A 17,821-nucleotide genomic window follows, 5' to 3' on the forward strand; every position below is an offset into this window, starting at 1 on the left:
AGCTTCATCTTCTCCAAAATATTCTCAGTATTATCAAATCTTACTTAAATGAAATTGCTCAATGGTACACTGCATCAAAAGTAACAGCATCAAAAATAAATGTACTTGGCTGGATATGCTCTGCATTAAGACCATCAATCAACATAAAAATAAAAGGCTGTCCCCTCAGCTCGCCTTCCAGAGAGTAATTCAAGGCTCTGCTTCAGTCACCACATCCTAATGTAATATGTGGTGAGATAAATCTTTTGGTTACCATCTACAGGAAATAAGAAACTTCCTAGACACTTAGTTTGGCTTCTATAAGAAAACAAAAATTAAAAAGTCGGAAGATCCCAAGGCATGCCCTGTGAGGCCAAACTAATTAAATGACTTAATGAGCTTGAAACATGCCCTGATCAATTATTATCATAATAAATGCAAATGAACTATTAAACTTCCTTTCCATAACTGGATTTATTGCAGTGGTGATGGTAGTGTACCTATTAATACTTCAACTTTTAAAAGCAGCCCAATGAGACCACTTTTTAAATTTAGAACTCTGGCAGTATTTTGGACAGAGGCGCCCTCTGTTTGCCTAGTAAAGAACTGGACCTATTATAAACTCAAGGATATGAGAAAAGTCATCCAAGGGACTGATTCACCTCTACCTAATTCCCTGAATCTTTAACTTTTCCCTCCAGTCAGAAAAAGGGCATAGAATTCTCAGACAATTAAGGAGGATCTCTTTGCACAGGATACTTATGTAGCCAAACAAAAGCTAATTAGAGTGTCCTTAGCAGCAGAGGAATTAGCAAGGATCTAATAAGAGAGTATGATTAAACATTACTCTGAACACAGTACGTTACATAGCAAAAAGTGTTTCTAGTAATTCCTACCACTGTGCTTCACAAGATAATCATGGACAATAATTGAACCATTAAATATTACCCGTGTGCTAGCCATGAACCATATGGCTCGCCCACGGGCAACAGAAACCTACAACTACAAGCCTCTATCTCAGTACTTTTTAAAGACTTTGTTCAGGCTAACTTATACAGGGTAACTACAGCTATATCTGAACTCCTGGCTAAGTAAATACCACCAGAACACCATGAATGAATGGCACTTGGCTCCTACTCTGTGATGATTCTGGGAGGTTCAGGATCCCTGAGAACTATAGGTTTCCTTATAACACCTATAACCACAATGCAATTCACTGGCTGCCTCAGTATACTCAATTCCTACCTCTCCCTCTGCTGACATCCGCCCTTGCTATGGGCTAATTCAGCATGACGGAAATGTTTAGTGTGGGAGGTAAAATTCTAAGACGTCCCCCAAGGTTTCTAGGCTGATATACGCACCCTATATAATTACCACGACTATAAATATGATAGGATATCACTCCTATGATTAAGTTATGTTCTTTGGCACAATTGACTTTTAAGAAAGGGAAATTATCCGCGTGGGCCTGACCCAATCACATGAGCCCTTTAAAACTGGGCGGAGTGGTGAGAGACACAAGGAGTCAGCAGTGTGCCATTTCTGGCTTTAGCATGAAGGGGGCCAAACGTCAACGATTGCAGGCAGCCTTCAGGAGCTGGGACCCACAACTCAGGCCTGCAAATGCAAGGAATTGAATTCTGCCAACAATCTGAGTGAGTCTGGAAGCAGATTTTCCCCCAGCACCTGCAGATGAGAAATGGCCTAGCCGACACCTTGATTTCAGCCCTGTGATACTGAGAACCCAGCCACACTGTCCAGGCTGGATTTTTGATGGAACTTACAATGGAACTGTAAGCTAGTAAGTGGGTGTTGTATTAAGCTGTTGAGTGTGTCACATAGCAGCAGGAAACTAATATGCTAATAAGCAAAATGACAAAATCTAGAATTAATCTAGAACTCTGGCTCAAGGGAAAAGACCATGAGTCCTGGTTTCATTTCTGGCACCCTAAAAAACTGCAAGAATGATTTTTGAGCAAATCGCTTTAACTGTTCATGCTTCAGTGTCCCTATTTATTAAAAAAACAAACCCAGACACACACCTCTTGGGACCACTGAGATCATAAAATGGAATGGTGAGAGCTCATTCTATAAAGTCAATTGTGCCGTTCTGATGACTGAATGAGTTGACAATTCACTCCAAAAACATGGCAGAAAAAAAAGGCTATTCCTCATCTACGAATTACACACTTAGCCACAGTCAATCATTTCGCAAAAAGAACTGAAGAACTTACCCAAGCCAGGCTCTAAATATTTTATATTAGATCCTTCTTCAGACCATTGATTGTAGCTGTTTCTGTGGACCAGACTAGTTATTTGGGAGCAGGAACCCATGTCTTGCTCACTTGATGTGCCCAACATTTAATAAATATTTTGAAAATTTGCATCAGTATAGGTGTAGGAGCATCATCCTAAGCACAATATATTCATTCACTCATTACTTTATTCAAATTGAGCAAACTGAGGAAAAGTGTGAAGATTTACGACAGTATAGTATGACTGTCACAGACAGCTCAGTAAGCTATCAGCCCAAACCTTCAAGAGCAACGTCTCCCCTATGAATGAGATTAAGGGCTCCTGATTGGTGCTTCAGCCCAAATGACATATTTGTTAGTTATCCAATTAGGGGACACATGTCCCCTAGGCAGTCTTCCACCTCCTTTGAAAAGCAATGAACCCTCAGTAATGACACAGGTTACCTAAAAATGGGACATGTCACTGCAGCCGACGACAATTTTCTTTCAAATCCTAATCTACCCAGGAAGCATCAGGTAAGGTACCTGTCATTCAGAATCATACAGAACAAAGAGTAGGAAGTGGCTCTGATTCATTTATTCATTCTATCACAGGACAGTCAGTTCCTTAGGATAATGAGGCAATGGAGGGTCTTAACATGGACTTGAACTCAATCACCAGTGAATCCTACTCCAGCTTTGCCACAAAACACACCACATTTCCACCAAAGGACAGTAAAGACAAGGTAAGCTTTTCTTTTTATCTACCACAGGTTCAGTCTTCCTATCTGTACCACTATGTTGTCTCATAGGACTAGTGTGAAGAATAAATAATAAAATGGACATAAAGCACTTTGTTTTGCAAAGTGCTGTGTAAAAGGTAAATAATATATGAGGACGCAACCAATAAAACTTGCTGGCCTCCCTTCAATTCCCACTCCTTATGTAGAAGTCAATTAGAACTAGAGAGAAGGAAATAATGGATACCTTCAAATGTAGAGAATGTTCTCTTCCATTTTCAAGGAATGGCCCAAGGATAACATCGAATGAGCCAGTATCTCATCTACCATTTACAAAGAAACAAGATAGTTTCTGACATTACTACTTATTGGTGCCAAGAGCCTTAACAGGAGTTCTGTAGGACTGAAGCAACCACTTCAAAAAAGAAAATTAAAAAATGAGTATGTCAGGGGAAAGCAAGTCTAAGAGAGGAGCACAAAATGACCAGGAATTGAAAAGTATGAACTAGAAAGCCAGTCTGACATTATAAAGTTAAATGTGTTTAAGGCTAAGAAAACTGAAGAAAACTGAAGATTATAGCAGTCCCCAGAAATGGAGACAGCACACTCATGTTCTCCATGATCACGAAGGAAAACGTGCTAAAGCAGTAAGTAAGGCTCTAGAGGTTCATCCATTTAATTCTACGCTGCCCCGGCAACCCCACAGCCAAACTCAGTATTGGAGTTAAACTTGTTAGAATTCATACAAGAGACAATAAAGGGAACATAGTAGAGGAGAGTCAAAGATCTTCTATTCCTCATTAAAAGAGTTCTTTCGATCTACTCCTGCCTTCCAGAATCAGCATCTTTTTTCCTGATACCACCTGGGGAGCCCTGAAAGATTCCAAACAGCGACACATGTCAAGCACAAGTTAGAAATGCCCTAAAAGGAGCATTAGGTACCTGGAATCCATTTCCTGTTTTAATAATTCACCTATAAACTTGAAACAATTTACTTATAAATTCAGTGCAACAAATTCAATTTTCCTCACAACTGTCTAAAACTGTTGGTGAGAGTCTGCTTTCCAAATAGATCACATTTCCTGGCCGTAATTAAAATGAGGAAAAAAACCATCTGAATATTAGGATTCAATCCTCTAACAGACAGGTCCAAAATATGTTCTCATAATTCTCTAGCAGTCTAAGAAGGCAAGTCTCTCGCGGGAACTTTTTGCCTACAGCTTAGCTCATCTTGAAGCCCTGGGTCTGGCATAGCCATGTACAGCCTAGATAGCTGATAGCCTAGAGGGAAGAAGGCAAGTCCACTCAGGTTTCACTATTCCAGCTCAGCAGAACAGGTGGAAACCAGGCAGGGAACACTGCATTCCTCAAACAAACTGCCAGCCCCTCCTCGTACTATGAAGCACTCCTGGGCTGGGAACACAAGTTGCCAACAGAGAAAGCGTTCAGATTCTGGAAGTCCCAGTTTCCCATCAGGTCTCACAAAGGGCAGCAGGCATTCCATCTCCTTTGCTGTCAGGAAGGAGGTGCGTGGATTTTCTGTCATCTGGTGAAAGAAGAGTAAGCAAAGCCTCTCCTCCCTCTCAAACACTGTAAGGTTCTAATAAAACTTCAGAATACATCTATAGAAAACAATAACTAATAACCCGTTTTTCCAAAGTTTCAACATGTATCTCAAGCTCCAAATACCGATACTTGTTCCTTACTTTCTTCCCAAGCCTCTCTTTACTGCCTGAGCTTAGAGAAGACTGCTGAGTGCTCCTTTAAAAAAGGGGTGTTGTCCATTCATTTGGAAACACTGACTCAAAAACGCTGTTTCTCAATCACCGTAGCAACTGTCTTCTCCTCCCATGTTGTGATGTGAGTAGCAGGTCATCTACTGTTCCTCAAGGGTGGACATGTGTCTGACACACCCAAGGCCTGATAGACAGGAAGTTCCTGCAGTTTGCTTTAAATCCCCTTCTCAAATCCTTCATTTTTAAATGATGGTTACACCTCTTTTTTTCTATCCTCACACCATTCTTGAATACCCAGAAATGATCACAGCCTACTGATAATAGCTTAACTGATCCAAAAATTACACTACTACTCAAAAAGCCAGACTCAATCTTATGAAACCACAGTAAACATTTTCTGGCCTTTTACAAATCTAGAATAAGATTTTATGTTCAGAAAATCTTGGGTGGGGGGGAAGCATGGGATGAAATATCATTATTCCTCCATCAATACCAGAAATATTCATGTCTTTGTCTTTTCAAAAAGCATAAAAAATTATTAGCGCAGCTAAAAGCAAAGCAGCACCATCCAATTCCCACATTCAAAACGCCCACTGGTATTTACTCTTTTCCAGCAGTACTTTGTTTAAGAAGACATTCTGGCAGGGCATAGTTACCAAATTTAGGGGTGACAATACAAAGTGAGAAAGAATAATGACTAGTTAGTGGAGTCTAAAAGCTAGATCACCTAATTACATGATCCTGAGCCATTTAATAGCTCCAGGCCTCAGTGTCCCCATCTGAAGAGGAGGAGGCTGGGTCAGCTCATTTCTAGGGTCTCTTCAAAGACCTTTACAGAGTCTGCTTAGTTACTCCTGCTCTTTCTGAGGGCAGCCCAATGCCTGCTATGTGCCCGATACTGCATATCCTACAGTGGCTTCTCACCACTTCTTCTTGTGGTTTCAATCACAGGAAACAGACGTCACCCATGGGCCTAGAGGTAAGTAACGAACCAGCCCTGGCAGATACAAAGAGCTGCTAACTCAGGCCAACTCCCATCTTTTTAAAATACAAGAATCAAGAAATCCCTAGAAACCTCGATGCCTGAGGAGCCTGACACACATCTTACATAAAAACTAACAAAACTAAAAATATCTCCGTAGGCCCCATGCAAACATGATGAAATAATTTTAGAACACTCCAAAACTACTTTGCTTCTATGGCCAAATGAAGGACTTGAAGGAACTCTATGGCTATGAGTAGCAGTCTATGAGTTTATGAAAAAATAAAATTGGGCCATCCTACTGCCACTGGCATCTTTATGTGGAGATCCAGACATATCCTGAGGATGTGAAGACTCATCCTTGACTTTTTTTTTTTAAATCACTTTCATTCTCCTAATTTTTTTAAATTTATTTTTATTGGGGAATATTGGGGAACAGTGTGTTTCTCCAGGGCCCATCAGCTCCAAGTCGTTGTCCTTCAATCTAGTTGTGGAGGGCGCAGCTCAGCTCCAAGTCCAGTGGCCGTTTTCAATCTTTAGTTGCAGGGGGCGCAGCCCACCATCCCATGCGGGGATTGAACCGGCAACCTTGTTGTGGAAAGCTCACAGTCTAACCAACTGAGCCATCCGGCCGCCCCTCTGGGGCTCAGTGGCAGCTCGCTGTCTTCAATCTAGTTGTGGAGGGCGCAGCTCACTGGCCCGTGTGGCAATCAAACCAGCAACCCTGTTGTTCAGAGCTCGTGCTCTAACCAACTGAGCCATCTGGCCGCCCTTGACTTCTTTATTTAATATTGTATGCAACCCTTTCTGTAGCCATGTAAGACTGTGATGTTAACAGATTCAAATAACATGGAGATGCAGCAATCATTCACTTCTAATGTATGTTAACAATCCCTGGAGCACTAGGTCAAATACTGTTCTCATGTATAATGATAAAAGTTGGCAGCCCTGTACTGTGGAAATTAATACAGAGATTTTTAATCCTATAGACATGTTCCTTCATTAAACACAAGACAAAACTGTAAGATACCATCTCTAGAGAAAAATAATATTTTCTCAACAGAGTTCTTCTGGTCGGGTATAGTTACATTAGCGGTTCTCTCTGCCTCATAGTTACCTTGGTGAGAGGACTAATGTTTTCAAAACTGTCAATCTTATATTAGACCACAGAAACAGAGCCTTGAAAATAATCTCAAGATTCCCAAGGCTAACATTAAAACTAAAACACATAAAAGGATACTGCTAATGGGATCTAAACACCACTGCTCTTAGGCACCTTATAAGTTAGATGAGAGATAAGAACCCCCCAAAAAGAGTCACATTTTAAAAACTCTAATCTGACCGTCTGAAAACAGTGATGTACTAAAATTGGTAAGGACTGTTAGTCAAATAAAATTAACTATCTAAACTCCACCTAGGTAGCAGAAATGATTTGCTGGAAGCCTAACTCCACTCGAGTCATGCTCTTGGATATGCTGATGTACTGTCACCATGACACATTCACAGGGCCAGAAACAGCATCAACATTCCTCATGACATATTACAAAATGCCCATTTTCAGTCATGCTTACTGCAGGTTTCTCCAAAAAGAGAACCTAAAAGCCCTTCCCAGGACTAAAATAATCTCAAAGAACCAGGCCATTTCTCGTTACTACAGCCACACATTCATACCTCTGAGCCCCTGTTCACACTGCTCCTCATCTCATGAAATCCCTTCCCTCTCCTCTCTACCAGTCTTTGGATTTCCTTCCAGGACCTGTCATATCCACCGTCTTGTATGAAGCTAACAAGCCCTGCCCACAATTCTATTCTGCATCACTTGTAGAACTTGGGACATTAGTATGGACCTTTGAAATCATTCATACTAACTCTCTAATTTAAAAAAAAAAAAAAATGGAGTGACTTGCCCAGAGTTCACACGGTTAATTAATTAGTAGCAAAGTCAGACTAGGCGACAATATATGGAAAGAACACTGCAGTGGGAGTGGAAGATAGGGGTTCCAGTCATAGGTCTCGTTGAAAATTAGGACAGATCACTTCTCTAAACCCACATTTCTTAATCTATAAAATAAAGGGTTTAAATTAAATAATTTTTAGCATCCTTTTCACCACCAGCATTCTAAGATTCTGAAACCTACGTCTTCTGACTCTCAGTCCAGTAATGTTGTCACTTAGCTCCTTTACTTCTCTGGATTTAAAGTATATGTTCATGCCCTTAGAGCTTTTCCTACCCATTCTTCTACAGACCTGGCTGAGATTACAATCTTTTAAAAAGCAAGGACTGAACCTGATAGGACACCCACATGACTTCTTGATCTTCAGCCTTTGGGATCTAGGGTAGATCCATGTAGATTTAGACAAATAAGAGAAACTATTCTCTACTCTTTGCCACCAGTCTTACAGAAAAATCCTAGTTCAGGGTACCTGGATCTCTATGGTAATGTCTTAATTATTAACCACAGGCAAATAACTGCCAGATCTAAAAAAACAAACTTCTACAGTCCCCAGACTCAGAAGAAACCTTGGAGTTGTTGGCCCTTTGCTATCTTATGGTCAAGTGTCAGGGCCACAAAGAGAGGTATTGGAGAAGGCCACACGCCAATTCTAAAATATAGCAAAGATAAGTACAGAGATAGTCTAGCAGCACCTTCCTCCTCCCCTCCCCCTCTTTGTCACCCCTACGTGCCATTGCAACAACGAAAATTCCTGCAGTTGATGCTGTTAGCCATTGCAACAACGAAAATTCCTGCAGTTGATGCTGTTAGAGCTATTCTACTTACAAAGGAGATACGGTTACATTTTAAAAATAAAAATTTAGACAACTTCTTAATAACTCCTGAGTCATAGGGAAGATAAGTTTTGCATGCATTGTAACAGCTACTTTTTCATGCCTAAGATAAGAAAGGTTTAATGAAGATTCCTGCAATGATTTCAAAGTCTAAATTACTAAGGCAAAAAGCAGTTAGGCCTTTAGCCACTGCATTTTGCACATCTAGACCCAATATTTCTTTCCCACCAATTGAACCGAGGACAGTCCAGTTTCAATGGACTGCCGTTGTCAAAGGAATTGAAAGAGATACCATCAAAATTGTCTAAGGAATTCCTAGTAGTGAATAGTCTTTTATGCTGCAGGTGCTAAAACTGGACACACGTAAACTGTCCATGTACAATGTGGTGAGTAAGAACATGGGGTTTTTGGTTTTGTTTTTGTTTTAATCTGTTAGACCAAGGTTCGATTCCCAGTTCTGTGACCCAAAGCGAGTTGCTGAATTTCACTGAGTTTCAGTTTAATTACCTATAAAATGGAAATAACAATAGTGCCCTATCTTAAAAGGCTGATATAGAGATTAATGAGATAAAGAATCTAAAGGTCTTTAGCACTCAGTGCTACGGCTATAATAAGTATGCAACAGCTGTTATTACTGTTCCTGTTATTGTTTTTACTCCCTGTCCTTCCAGTCTGAACCTTCCAGAATGAATCAATTTTCCTTTCTATAAAGATACCGAGCATTCGTTAACATTTATAGATAAAAAGATTGGCATTATACAACCTGTGACACACTGAGTACACACACAAAAGGTTTCTAACACCACATAAGACAAAAATGCTTTCAGGAGAAATGGGATCTCAAAGTCCTCCAACCGTCGGAGTATTAGAAATGCTCTCTCACATACAAGTGAAAATGTACATCCCAAAGACAAGATGTGGAATATAATCCACATATCCAAAGTGGAAAACAACATTTCAGAGCTTAATCTACAAAACCTTCAGAAGAAAACAGAGGAGAAAAATCTTAATGACCATAATTTTAGCAAAGATTTTTGATATATGACTACACACACAAAAGAAAAAATTGGACTTCATCAAAATTAAACACTTTTTTGCTTCAAAATACACTGTTAAGAAAATGAAAAGGCAATCACAGGAGGGAGAAAATATTTTCAAAATCTATATCCAACAAAGGACTGGTATTTGGACTATAATAAAAAATGTTTAACGGGCAAAAATTTTGAACACACACTTCAAGAAATATATATAGACAGCAAATAAACACAAAAAGAGGCTCAGCATCATCAGGGAAATGCAAATTAAAGACACACTGAGATACTGCTACATACCCACCAGAATAGCTAAAACTTAAGACTGATCATATCAAGAGTTAGCAAAAAAATGGAACCTACATATTGCCTGTGGCAATGTAAAGTGGTACAGCCACTTTGGAAAACAGCTTGGCAATTTCTTAAGAAAGTTAAACACAGAACTAACCATATAACCTAGTTATTCCACTCTTAGGTATTTACAAAAGAGAAATGTAGGTATATGTGCATACAAAAACTTGTATATGAATGTACACAGCAAAAAACAAAAACAAAAAACATGGAAACAACCCAAATGCCTACCAAGAGGTAAATGGATAACCAAACTATGGTAAATCTGTACAATGTAATACTACTTGGCAAAAAAAAATTAGCTACCAATAAATGTAACAACATATATTATGCTGAAAGAAGCCAGAAATAAAGGTTTATATTGTATGATTCCACTTATATAAACTTCTGCAAGATACAAACTAATCTATTGTTACAAAAAACAAATCAGTGGTTACCTAGGGATGGGGACACAGGGAGGAGCAAGGAGGACAGATTACAAAGTGGCAGGAGGAAACTTTTGAGGGTACTGGGTATATTCATTATTGTGACTGTGGTAATAGTTTCACAAATTGTGCACTAAATATATGCAGTTTACTATACATTAATAATACATCATCAATAGAGATAAAAAAAAAATCAATAGAGCTATAAAAAATGGTGGGGGGGGGCGGTGATGTCCAAAGACTCTGTAGCACAAAAAAAGGTGAGACCCCTGAATAAAGTGTGAGCTACTCCAAGGGGGAAAAAAAAAGAAAGGAAGTGAGGGTTATTTTTTACTTGATCCTAAAGTCCTAACATTACAAAAAAAAAAAAAAAAAGGCAGCTATATCTGAAATGTAAGCCCACTACCAAGGTATACTCCTTGGTTTTCTGTGACCTTTAGTATCAAAGAAGGTTTCTAAATCACCCTCTGTTGGGTCCTTAAAGTATGTTAAATCTTAAAATACAAATTCTATGCTTACACAGCACTAGTCCTAAAACAGGGAGCAAGTCACAGAATCAGAAAGCCAGAAAAACAATCCAGGACACCATAAACTCTACCTGTATCGGCTACCCTAACAAAATGACAAAATAGCTACTGCCTAAGAACCACTTACAACCAGCACTGAGGATGGAATTTCCCATCTTCCATATAAGAATGCTTCCACATAAGAATGCCATGTGTTCCTCTTAATTCAGTTCCGTTAATGCTTATTCTCCTTTGTGTCCCCTTAATCTGTTCCATTCCCCTTCTTGGAGAAAAGAAATTTAAGCAAATATTTAAAGGACAAATTGACACTCCCTAATTGTCACAGAGCCAAGCAACAGAGAGCCAATTTCTTCACTCTTTTCCCTCAGTCTCATGGCTTGTAGTGTATCTGTTCCTCTTATGTAGTCCCTTTCTACTACTCTAGCTACTCCAAGATCCTGAAATTTACTAAAAGAAATGGAGAATCCAAAATTCCTGCTTCTCTTTCTCCATTCATTTATCCAATTCCCACCCCGTAGCCCCCTGATTTCCAACCTTCAACTTTAAGAAGGACTGCTGCATTGAGTGGGTGTTTGGACTTGATGACATTTAAAGTCCCTTCCAACTCTAAAATTTAAGACTGCCATTCATGGCAAGCTTATTTAATAATGAATGAAAGTAAGAATCTCAGTTGGAAGAACAATGATTCATCCCGAGTTATCCTGTAATTGGTGTTAAAATTCATTAAAATATAGGTCTCAATATTTCTTTTTCTTCAGTAATTCTTTTACTTCCCTCAGAAGAATTCTTTGATTCTAAAAACTGTGTTAAAAAAAAATAAAGGACAGGTTAAAAAAAGGTGAAATATGTTCATAGTGATTAAAACATTCTTTACTTCTCAATTTTAGCTTTGAGGTTTTAAGAAATTTTAGTGTGAACAGCTTTTACTACTTCTGATTCCTCAAAAGCCTGGCTGTCCCTGAAACTTGAACCAGCCCCTATAGAAGCAGGAAGAGAATAAAAGCAAAGAGGGAGAGGATGGCAGGTGCCTGGGCAACAAGAGGAGAGCGTGTGTTTTGCCTTAACCTAAACCTAACTAGGAGCAAGTACCCACTTTGCTGGTTAGCAAGAGGTGAATTTTTAACTCGTGCTTTCAAACACAAGTGATTGGGAATAGGAGGCTCAACATAATAAAGAAAAACACTTCAGTAATACAAAGTTTGTTTCAAACAGGGGATGCTTTTTGCAGCCATGAATGATTTCAGCTGAGACATAAAATGGGAGAAAACCCACCTGCATATACAAACCCTATATAATACCTAGTATTTCTTGTTTATAAACATGATTTCAACCTATTCTTCTAAATCACATGTGGCATAACCTTATCGTTTAAGCCTCTACTATATTTCTCTGAAACTTTAACACTCGCCAAAAATCGCTTGGCAATCCTTTTATAAAATACACTGAGGGCCACAAGGGACAGCAAATAGTTATTCTATCATTCAGGAAATAAAATGACTCTATTCTGAACTATATGCCCATCAACAAAGTTAAATCCCTTCTCACTTATTACTATTTATCTTAGCTTTTAGAACAAGCATAATTTATAGTTCGTAACATTTTCGGCTCTTTTTATAAAAGTATCCCAACATTTACAACTCTTCCAAGATAGATATTTTAATTCTGAGGCATTCTCTTCGTTTCGCCTCTGCTAGGGAGGATTTCCTTTGGGACAAGTATATGTAACATTATCACGTGGGCTGTCTTTAAAGACAAGGTAGGAAGAAGGGCAGAAATGTTGAAGGTATTATCCTGTCATCTCAAGCATCTCAGTAACATTCCGGTAGGTTCCCCTCCTTCTTTCCCAACTAAGTAATCCCTCTGTTTCTCATCTCTCAGGAAAAAAAGCACATGACTTGTATAGAAGCTCTTTGTATGCTAACTGGTTTTCCGCGACTTTTTGTATCAAAGTTAAAGTGTCCTTTAAGAGAAGCAGAAATCTGCAGGAACAACTCCCCTTCTTTTATATCCTCTGCCTTTCCTAACATCTCTTTAAACTCCTGCCTTGCATCCTTCACCTTTGACCGTTGGACAGGGGTCTACAACTAAATATTTATACTTTCACTATCACTCTGCTTTTACAAGGGCATGCAACTGCCACCTGGTAATAACTCAACCTAGGCATCCAAAATCAAACAAGATTTTAAAAATGATCTACCTTCTATTTTCTCTAATCCCACACGAAAATTCACGTTTTACAAAGTTATGCTCCTAGCTGAAACAGGAAGCAATATGCTTTCTTAGAACGTACCAATCGCTTGAATGAGAAGACCTGGAATCTACAGATGCAGGAATAATCTGCAGCCGCCTAATACTCGTTATACTTACTCCCTTTACACATATTTCAGAAACCAGTCTATCTGACACCCACAGTCATCACTGCTGAAGAGTCAGAAAATACTCTGTTCATCTGGAATTTTTATTTTCCATCATCTTAAGGACTTCTGAAAGGAACTAGAATAATGCTGGAGAAGGGCCATGCTCTTGGCCCAGGGAGAGATAGACTCATGAAGAACCACGGGGGAATACCAGGCAGCCTGGCTTCAGCCACACATGTCAGCATCTCTCACAACCACATGTTTTTCAAAAATGATGCCCAACCACTTTTTCAACTTAGACTCCATCTCCTTTCTACACAAGATGCCTCAGAGAGTAAGAGCAGATCTTAGGCAATTTGTGAGCTTTGAGTTCTCATCAGCCGATCAGTACTTAGAACCTGCATAAGCCTGGAAAGGTATGTAGCCGATAAAGGGATCAGTAAACAAATAACCTTTGGGCGCACTAAGGACAAACCAGTGCAATTTTATAAAGTACATTCTTAATGGAGTTCCAGAGGGTACACATTCCTGAAAAGGCGAAGTAAGTTAAAGTTTTGAGTTCACTTTTAGCCTGTAGTTCCAAAAAACTAAGGCATGGGTAACAAAAGCACACCAGCAATCTCACCCACTCCACCCACCTACATATACAAACGCAGACAGAAAGAGAGCTGGATTGCAATGTTCCTCCTAGTTTCTCACTTCCACAGATTTTTCATAAGAAGAGAAATGAAGACAGAATATTCTGATGCCTTGAAGTATATTATAACTGGCAATAAACGGGTTAAGAAGCACCCTGAAAACTTTCTAATCCCCTAGCTCCGAATGCAATTCTCCGCCCTACCAGTGCTACATATTTTTTTAAAATTCAGCAAGTTAAGGGTTAAGACCAATACCTCTGAAAGAAAAAGAGAACTTGGTTCAGCTCCACCCTCTCTAAAGCAAATACCAACAACTCTGAGCCAAATCCACTCAGCATATACAAGACTTCATGAACATTCCAAAAAACAGGTGAAAAGAAGCTGAGTTTCCTCCGGTATCACCTTTCAGCCCCACGCACTTAGATTTCACACATTTGTGAAACACACAAGTGTTAGATAAAACAAAGGTACATATAAAATTCATTCAGGGACTTGAAAAACATTTACAAGTCAAGAGGTCTCTGTAAATCAGCAGGAATAGCTGGAATTCAGGTGAAGAAGGTCAAACAATACCCGTGGAAACAAAACCAAAACACAACGATTCAGAAATATGGGCCCTAGAATTTAAGTCTTAGAAAGAAAGCTCTCTACCTGCAGGGTCTATTCTTACCCTGAAGAAACATAGGGAAATGTTGCTTTAGTCACCATAGGGGGAGGGTCATCATTACTATGAATCCTACATTTCTGGGGGGAAAGACGCCACCAGATAAAAACAGTCACCAACAGCCGGTAAGTCACTGGAAAGGACAGTCCAGAAGCACCTGCCTTGCTAGAAATACCAAGAAGAGATGAGGCACTGTTTTAATTCTATTTAGTGCTCTCTACATCTCAACCCTCTAGGTCCCAAAGCAACATTTTCTTCCTGATTCCATCACTTCATCAATTTTCTCCCCAAACCTGTGGCATTGGGTCAGAATGCTAAGGGGTGGGGATACGAGTAAAGAGAGAGAGAGAGGAAAGAGTTAGAAGCCATTTGAGTAGTAGAAAGAGATACTGGGGTGGAGCCATAACTACCTGGAAGACTAAATAACTATAGTTACAACTAGCAAAGGGTTATTAGGATCCAAGACCCTTCCCCCCTCTCTTGGAAGGTGCCCCGTATCTTTCAAAGCTTCTACAGTATAAAGCAAACAAGTGACTCCCCGGAGAGAGCAATAAGAAAAGATTCAGTGTGGGCAAGGGTAATGAAAGACGATAGGATTACGTGAATATCAATATTCTTTCAGACTGCAACTGGAAATAATGGGCACCCGAGGAGAGCTACACTCTTCCACAGGTAGCAAAAGGGATGCCAGTAGCCTTGGGGCACGAGAGGTGGCAGAAGACTTGGAGATGGTTATCACGGGAGATGTAAAGACAGCAATTCAATTCCCTGCAAACTTCTGGACTTGTAGTGCAACTTCCTCCCCATGGCGGACGTGTATCAGCATCCTAGGGGCAAGGCTGTGAAAATCACGAGAGACGTTCTGAGCCCCTGGAAAGTGATAAGCAACAGTGCAAAGTGACAGGTTCTCTGGACCGAGAAACGCTGGGAAGAAAACTAACGTCCTGCCCGACGACCGTGGCAGCTGGGCAGGAACCCGTTCCGTCCACCGCAAGGACAAACGTCCGAGGCAGGAGGGAAGGGAGGGCCCAAGTCAGGTAGCATTCCTGAGAGGAAGGATTATCAGGTGACACCGGGCCGAGGGCCCGGCGCGGGGACGGGGCGGGCGGAAAGTTAGCAGGTGAAAGCGATCAATCTGGGGGGAAGGAAGTGACCTCTAGAAGAAGCAAGTAAGAAGAGACCAAAAAAGGGGGGAAGGGTAATAGGAAAAAATGGACTCAGAAAAGCAGAGAGGACCAAGCTAGAGAAGGCGTGTTCGGGTGATAGAGGAAGAAGAAAGGAAGTGGGGCTGAGACCCGCCCGGGCGACGGGGGCGGAGGGCACAGCGTGCCGGCCGGGGGGAAGGCAGCCCCGAGGGTGCCGGGGCAAGAGCCGGGGGAGGCTCCGGGGCTCCCCGAGGTCCTGGAGGGGTAGGATGATGGGCTGTGGAGCCCAGGACCCAGCCAAACGAGGAAGGGAGGCGCGGGGGCGGCTCCCGAGAGACAGGCGTGCATCCCTGGGTCCGGCGGAGGGGATCTCGGGGTCCGGAAGGCGGTTACCGGGCCGGGCGGACGGAACGGGGTGGGAAGGACACTCACAAATTTCTTGGATTTGCCGCCGTCGCCGCCCGCCGCAGGCAGCTCGTCCGGGCTCCGGCCCTTCTTCTTATCCCGGGTCCCACGGCCGGGCCCCAGGCCCCCGCCGGGCGGCTCCATATCCAGGTTCGCGCTAGCTGCTGACGCCGCGCCTACACCGCTCCCGCCCGGCAGATCCCGGGTGCCGCTGCCTCCGCCGCCGCCGCCGCCCAGCAGCTCCTCAGCCCGCCGCCGCGCCCCGCCTCATTAGCATGCCGGGCTGCGCGCGCCTCATGAATATACAACGGCGACGCCTCGTTCCCTCCCGCCTGCCCCACTTCCGCCCGGACCCGCAGCCCCTACCAATGGGGGAAGGGAAAAGGGGGGAGGGAAGCCGCGGAAACGCGCTACCTGCCCGGCGGGCCTAACCATTCTGACCCACGTGGGGGGGTGACGAGTGGGCGGTGCAACCCTCTGCGGCCGCAAGCATGAACAGCGCCTCCTGGCGGTAGAAACAGCACACGCCTCCGAACTCCCACGTGGCTGTAAAGCCTGGCTCCTCTTTTGCAGAAGACCAGGATATTATTGGAACTAAAAATCTCATGAGACTGTAATGTTGGCAGAAAATGTAATGCCGGTCTTTCCACGATAATACAATTTTTATGTGTGCAATACCAATGGAGCGCATGAAAAAATACAAAAGTGACAGCTATCATTTATTAAGAGCTAGGCGCCAAGCACAGAGCTTGGTCCAGGCCAAGTGCTAGACTGGAACTTGACTAGCTCTGGAGTTACATTACCTAGTTTTGAATCACAGGTCTGCTACTTTCTAGTTGTGTTTCTAACAGAGAGAAACTAGTTATTGCCAATATGTGCCTAACCCAAACAGTAAGTCACCATTTTCCCTGCTCTTGCTCTATGCCAGGCACTATATGAGTATAAAACATAATATACGTTATTTTCTCACTGAATCCTCACAGTGCCATGTCACAGATTCCACTAGTCTCACTATTTTACAAACAGAAAACTTGGACTTTGAGACTTGAAGTCAATTGCCCAAGGACACCTAATTGGTAAAAGTTTAAACCCAGAGGAGTCTGACTGCCAAGCCCTATGTTTACGCAGGATTCTCCACTGACAAACCAGACCTGAGTGAAAAGGTGTTCTCCAAGAGTATGTTCTTTGCTCTTATTAGTTTGAGTTCTCCCTTAGTAATTTCATTCATTCTCCCAGGTACATCTGTTCCTTGTGTGAAACGCATGTGGCACTCAGTAGGCCCTCAAAGTATGAACTGCATTATCTTACCCACAGCTGGCAAGATTTCAAATGTACGCTCCTGGAGGGCAGTGACTCACTTACTCTGTAGCCCCAGTGTTCAGTCTAAGGGTGAGGGACCCTGCCAAGCTGTCTGGCTCCTAAATCTGGCCTTCATCTTTTGTGTTCCTTTCTAAGTGCCTGATAGAAAGTTGCATAGAGCTGTCCAGCCCATACTTTGAACTCAATTTGTCCAAAACAGTTCAAACGCTACTTACCTTCTAAGCTAGAGTGTTGAGAAACAGGATCAAAGCATGGCAGTGACCCACCTATTACTCTTCTCTCTTGTACCACTGTCTACATGTGCTATAGCACTTCCCTCACTCCTTACTGGATTGTAAACTCCGTCAGGGATGAGCCCATGTTTGTGGCTACTATGGTATCTAGCATCGTCCTTCACATAGGCGGTTAAGATAATGAGCAACTACTTATGTCTGGCCCAACGTAAGTGCTGAATGAATGTTAACTATGATTTTTATAACATATATCATCACCCCCATTT

The 17,821-nt window shown here is 41.7% G+C and overlaps 1 protein-coding gene across 1 annotated transcript in view; it reads right to left on the reverse strand.

The window, feature by feature from the left end:
- The window catches only part of DIAPH1 (diaphanous related formin 1), an 87,069-nt gene extending 70,813 nt beyond the window's left edge, over nt 1-16,256 (reverse strand). The window contains exon 1 of the mRNA XM_081035032.1: nt 16,030-16,256. Coding sequence (XP_080891158.1) covers nt 16,030-16,146 — 117 coding nt within the window. The 5' untranslated portion in view covers nt 16,147-16,256. The remainder of the gene's footprint in view (nt 1-16,029) is intronic.
- Nucleotides 16,257-17,821: the final 1,565 nt, after the last annotated feature.

This window comes from Rhinolophus hipposideros, assembly GCF_964194185.1.
Source record: "Rhinolophus hipposideros genome assembly, chromosome: 23".
NCBI lineage: Eukaryota > Metazoa > Chordata > Mammalia > Chiroptera > Rhinolophidae > Rhinolophus > Rhinolophus hipposideros.